Below are 6,193 nucleotides of genomic sequence, written 5' to 3'. Positions count from 1 at the left end.
CGCTGTCAGTCAATGCACTTTCACTCCATTACACTCCAGTGAGCGCCTTTGCGCCAGGGGGGGCTCTCCACACACTCCAAGACCCTGTTGAGGAGCAATACACATCGGCCTCTACATCTCTACAGACTGTTGGCTCCCTTGAATTCCGACGTAGACGGCCTGAAAGTGGCAGCGAGATGTTATGAGATCTCCATGGCCAACTTCATAACACCTAGAAAGGTTGCTGGAGTTGGTGCAGTCCACAGTGGGAATTACATGCAGAGAGCCCGGGCAGATGATGCACAGACAGAGTGGGCCGAGTTCTACACAGTGTTCCGACACGGAAGTTATTAGCTACATGTCACTAAAGTAGAGTCAACGAGGAATGCTGAGGCCTTTCATATAGGGGGAGCTCATCATAGGTTGGAAAAGCTGATACTGATTTGCTGAGAACACAAATAAGTGAAGCTGAACTACTAATTCTTTAGACCCTATTTAGAGCGTGAAACCTGTGTGAAATCAACCGATCCTGCAACTGCAGCATTTGTATTGCATGTTTTACAGTGTGGCACAGGGGCGTGTCCAAGCTGGGAATGGAAGCAACACTTCCAGCCTATTGCTCCTATAAACACAGTCACATGAACTCTCCCTCTCTCTTGCTCTTTATCCTTGGAATAAAAACACACGCGCACACAAAAGCATAGCAGTCAATGAATGGCTCAAGGCTCCGCTCCAAATTACAGACCATAGTTAGAGATGTGAAACATATAGAGAAAAGCAGCCTATAAGGGACCGCAGTATACTCCATCTAATTACAACAACGCAAGTCTGTTCAATGGATATATAATTACAAAATGCATATCTTCCACTACGATCATGGCTGATTGCAATTTCATGCAAATATCTTGGATTTTAAACAGACGCAGTGATGTGATTGGTGAGCTCCAGAAGGTTTGGACACATTGCCTACGCTCTCTAATGCAAATGACACCATTAGGAGCTTTTGGCCCTGGGATAAAAATAAAGAGTGTTTTGATGCATTTTAAAATACGTGTTTGTCATATTGTCACAGACTGCAGTGACCTTGTACAGAAGACACGCTCCACTGAAAGAGTGCTCGTCACAGAAACTTATGTTGATTGTGTGTGTTTTTCTTTAGACTGACTGGCTGGGTGAGTTTCTCAGATAGCACCCACACCTGGGAGTGGCTTATTAACACTAGCTTAAAGTGTCTGGACAATGTCAAACAATGACAAATGTCTGCCAGTGGTTGTCCATTTATAGTTGAATTCCCAGGACAATGGATTGGCTTGCTCTCCCAAAGTGGTTCCATTCATTTGCAATTGCAGGCAAGAGGTCGTTGTCCTGAAGTGGGCAATCAAGAGACGTGTGCATCTGCAGAGTGGAGGTACACACACACACATATATACACACACACAGAAACATACTGACACTCCTGAATCCACAGTCCATACACGTAAACCAGGCGAACACACATCCATGCACAGCAGTGGTTACACTGCCGCTGCAGTTAGTGTGGCCTAGAATAGCACACGAGCTACATTCCTCTGCCCTCCCTCCGCTGCCTCACTGAGGCGGACACACAGCAGACTGGTGGGTCACATGGACAAACAGTTATCTTGGAGATGAAGTGCACATGCACATACCGGGGCAACACTCTTGCGGTGCACGCACATAGGCCAAATAGATGAGTAGGTGCAGACAAGATGGGGAACACGGAATTCTACACTAATGCTGTATGACACAGACTGGCAGATATGAACATGCATACTGACTCCTACTTACATGCACAAGAAAACAGAAATATCAAAAATATTTCTATCTATATCTATCTATAAAGGAAATCTGAAATTAGTAAAAGTTGTGTTTTTATAACAGCAGCAGTTAGCCTACTTTGGAAGACAAACATGATCTCCAAATATTCTTTCAAAAAGAAACAGTGGGGAGGGGGGTATTTAAATTGGCTACTGTGTCACAGCTCTACAACAGCCCCTTTTTTTCTACGCCCATGCACAATTATATTAAGTAGGGCCAATAGGAACAAAGAAGAGGCAGGACCGAGGCTCCACCTCTCTCCGACTGCCTTCCTCTGAGCTTTTTAGATGTACATAATCCCTGAGTTGACCCAGAAAATAGGCAGTCGTTTCAAGATCTGATGCGGCAGTCTTTGTGCACACCGTCCCCGCTTGAGCATGAAGCGTAACCCTGTGGAATAGATACTGTAATTCGGAGGAGTGTTGCCTTGCAGAGGAGAACTGTTTAAATAAACGGAGCCAAAGCAAAGTCGCGCAACTTTGTGAAAACGTAGCGGATACGGGTAAGTGTTTTCCCTCGGATATATTTGTGAGAGACATCGGGTTTTTTTTTGGTCTGTGGTGGTCTCCGGGGCTGCTGCTCCATTGTTTGCATTCCCTTGTTTCAAACTCGAGATCTAACAAAATGGATCATATTAGGCTACAGTGTTCTTGTATACAAACGTTGAAACAAATCTGCACAAAGTGATCGGAGAAAACCCGGAGCCTTTGTTGGATTTGATGCCCTGTTAGAAATGTGGTGATTCAGCTGTTGGGGAAGATGTTGCATGATGTCAGTGTTCTTTGTTGCAACCTTACGTGCGTAAAATGTAACAAGATTGTTTCGGCCTCAGCCAACGTGCAACATTTAATGGGATTTAAGCAATGCACTATGCGATGCACGCATTTTCCTCCGTTTTGTCGATCCCGTCGTGCATGAAATCTACGGCTGAAAAAAAAAAAAATAATCCCAAACATTGCATGTTAACCTGTAATTCCGACCTGGGCGTTCATGCCTTGGCACAAAGAGGGGAGGTTTTAGGAAGACCCCAACATTTCAGGGGTCGCCAATAGGCAAAACAACCGTGCGTATATCTTTTTTTGGTCCGGAAGCGTTTCGGTGGGTTAACTGTGACGTTACGAGGGGAAAATGTATCTTTGTTTCTTTTGAATGAAGGTGAATTGTGCGATCACTCTAAGAGAAGTCAATTGGGTATGAAATTGGTTTGACCCACAGCTATGTACTGCACATCTCACACATGGTACCATTGGCACAATTATTGTGTGACACGGGTTAAAAATGGACAGCTACATAGGCTCATGTCAGACTCTTGATTCCAGCTGCACCTCCCTTTTTAAATGTTTTTACTGCCTCCAAACATCACGTCTGACCCCGTGCGATGATCTAACAGTGTCTCCTCTCTGTTCATAGACAGGAGGCATGGCAGACCATCTGATGATGCCCATGAATCACAGCTCAGCGGGCGCCAGTCTCCACGGTTACAGGATGGGCATGAATGGCGGCCTGCAGGCAGGTCACCAGCAGCATGCCAACCAGCAGGGCATGCGGGCGCTGCCCAATGGCCAGATGATGCACTACGGTGGCGCCCAGGCCAACATGGAGACTGCCATGAGGCAGCGGCAGGGCATGGTGGGCGGACCCATGAATGGACAACTGAGCGGGGCCCAGATGGGGCACCACCAGATGACCTCTGGTAACATGATGTATAATGGCCAGCCCCAGCAGCAACAGCATCACCCTCAGCAGCAGCAGCATCACATGCATCAACAACAACAACAACAGCAGCACCAACAACAACAACAGCAGCAGCAGCAGCAGCAGCACCAGCAACAAGCCCAGCACCCGCAGCAGCAACCACAACAACCACAACAACCACAACAACCACAACAACCACAACAACAGTTCATGAACGGAGGGTTAACGTCCCAGCAGCTCATGGCCAGCATGCAGCTGCAAAAACTCAACACCCAGTACCACGGACACCCACTGGGACCTATGGGTGGGAACCACATGGGGCCCACGACCCAGTACCGCATGAACCCGGCCCAGCTGGCTAACATGCAGCACATGGCCGGACCAGCCCTGGCCCTGAACGGCATGGACGCGGATATGATTGACGAGGAAGTTCTGACCTCGCTGGTCATGGAGCTGGGCTTGGATCGGGTCCAGGAGCTGCCTGAACTCTTCCTGGGCCAGAATGAGTTTGACTTCATCTCAGACTTTGTCAGCAAACAGCAGCCCAGCACCGTTAGTTGCTGAGAGGACCTGATTTTCAAAAGGGGCACAAATGGAGACAGGAGAGAGAGAATTGTCCAGGGTGGATGAAAAAGTGCTCATCTCTTCACTTTTTATTTAGTGAGCACATCCCTGTACAACTACGCCCAGTTGCGGCGCAGGATGTACAGAAGAGAACTCTGGATATTCACAGGGAACACACAGTGCTCGAGTCTCACATGTGCGAGTGGCCTGAGGGTGGATGGATTCAAGGCAGAGTTCCACCGCTCCCATTTCCTGGACATGAATGTAATGAAGAAATGCAGAAATTCTTAAAAAGCCACTCTGAACAATGCTATGACACTGTGTAGCCTCCGAGCCTGGACTCCATGACAGTTTACCAGTAAAAAGGTGTATTTATTTATTCCTATCTGAGAAAACTGATATAAAGAACAACCACCATCTCCATTTTGGGAACCAAGTGGTTTTAACAATTCTTTTTTTCTGAGAGTAGGATGGGGGAGACATTTTAAATTAAGTTCTCTTTATGATTTGTTTCCCCCATTCTATTTGCCCAGTATTTAAATAAGCTCGGGTGACACGGTCATCTAAAAAAGAGCCTGTATTTTCTATCATAAGTCAGACCCGATAGAAGACCAATGTTATCTCATTTGAATGGGGGGCCTCATCTAGATTTTAAAAAATGGTTCACTTTTGGTAAAGTGTTGCCTTTTTTAGATGTAATGTTTTCAAAAAAAAAATCTACTGCTTTTACTGTATGAAGCTGTATAACTCCAACATGTCCACACTGTTGTGTTCTATTGGAGGTGTAGAACCGCCTTAATCGCGCAGATTCTTATTTATTGGTTGTTTATATTGTCCCCTTTTTTTGTGGTCAAGATGGGGGGGATGGTCTGTGAAGGGGGTTTTGAGGATCAATAAAGATGGCCTGGATAGAAATGTGGCCTGCTTTTCCATTCATTGCACAGTTCTTCCCCTAGGCAGTGGAGAGCTAGCTAAGTGCTTAAGTTAACCTGTGGGTGAAGGGGAAACCTCAGTTTCTTTCCAGTCTGGGATAGAAATGTTCAAACGGATAGAATATTTATGCTTTTATGGGGAATATACTCTACTCTCATTGCTCCTGGGTAATTTGCTATTTTCATTGCTAATAAGGCTACTGAACATGAGTGACCTACAGAGACACTGACATGTTTCCCTGCTGGTTAGCTAAAGAAGAGCGGTGTTATATGTCAGTGTACATCTGATATTGCATCTCTGGTAGCGGTAGCCAAATGTGATTTACCATTCAACATTTTATCTTGGTGCTTATCCAAGCCCAAATGCCATGCACTGACATAATAGATGGTATACGTTTGCCATAATGGCAAGATATTCATTGAAAAGGCTGGTGGGCTCACAAAACAGTATTTGAACAATATTGTTTTCTCTACAGCAACACAAACATTTGTTTCTTTTCTGTGTGTAAAGAGTAATGTGAGCATGTGTGTGTGGTTGGGGGAGGTGAAAATGACCAAAGAATGCTTACCGTGATGGGGGTTTAACTGACTTAAAGCTTGTAAGCCCTGCTGACTCAAAGACAGTGCTGCCTTTTCCCAGCTCTCTGGTCAGAGAAACCGACTCCTGGCTCTAAATAATAACAAATGACTTATGCAAAGTCAGAACAAGCCCCTCTCCAGTCTAAGCCACAGCCAGTTGGAGGGGTAAAACAATTTCCCCCATATAATTACATTCATTATGAAACGGGGGTAAAGGGATTCTCTGCGGTGGGTGAGTTTGTTGGATCGTCATGTGCCTGCGGGCTATGAAAACGCTTGATTGAGGTCATGTTGGGAATGTCATTGCCGCATCTAGCTTTTCACATTGTCAACAAATGCGTCTTTAGTGAGTAACGAGGGGGAATGAGAACACTGTTGTTTGTAACCAGGAATAGTGTTCAATGATTGCTCAATTTTTGAGTCAACTCTGCTCTCAAAGCAGCCTCATATACTCTCATTTGTCCAATTGTGTTTCGAGGCTGATGTGCTAAATTTGAAACGGCGTATCATGGATGATCCAAACTGAAATATCCTGGCCTCAATGCGGGCTTGTTTCAAGTAACAGAGACTAGCTTAAGGGTGTGTGTGTGTGTGTGTGTGTGTGTGTG

At 45.6% G+C, this 6,193-nt stretch overlaps 1 protein-coding gene across 1 annotated transcript; it reads left to right on the top strand.

Moving 5' to 3' along the window:
- The first annotated feature begins 2,125 nt into the window (after nucleotides 1-2,125).
- cited4b (Cbp/p300-interacting transactivator, with Glu/Asp-rich carboxy-terminal domain, 4b) lies at nucleotides 2,126-4,989 on the top strand. The gene is made up of 2 exons (XM_076106815.1): nucleotides 2,126-2,317; nucleotides 3,226-4,989. Exon 2 carries the CDS (start codon nucleotides 3,235-3,237, stop codon nucleotides 4,072-4,074), a length of 840 nt encoding a protein of 279 aa, XP_075962930.1. The 5' UTR covers nucleotides 2,126-2,317; nucleotides 3,226-3,234; the 3' UTR covers nucleotides 4,075-4,989.
- The last annotated feature ends 1,204 nt before the right edge of the window (nucleotides 4,990-6,193 follow it).

This window comes from Anarhichas minor, unplaced genomic scaffold, assembly GCF_050575085.1.
Source record: "Anarhichas minor isolate MPS153535 unplaced genomic scaffold, ASM5057508v1 ptg000035l, whole genome shotgun sequence".
NCBI lineage: Eukaryota > Metazoa > Chordata > Actinopteri > Perciformes > Anarhichadidae > Anarhichas > Anarhichas minor.
The sequence above is the reverse complement of the archived record's forward strand: the minus strand, read 5'-3'. Positions and strand labels throughout refer to the sequence as shown.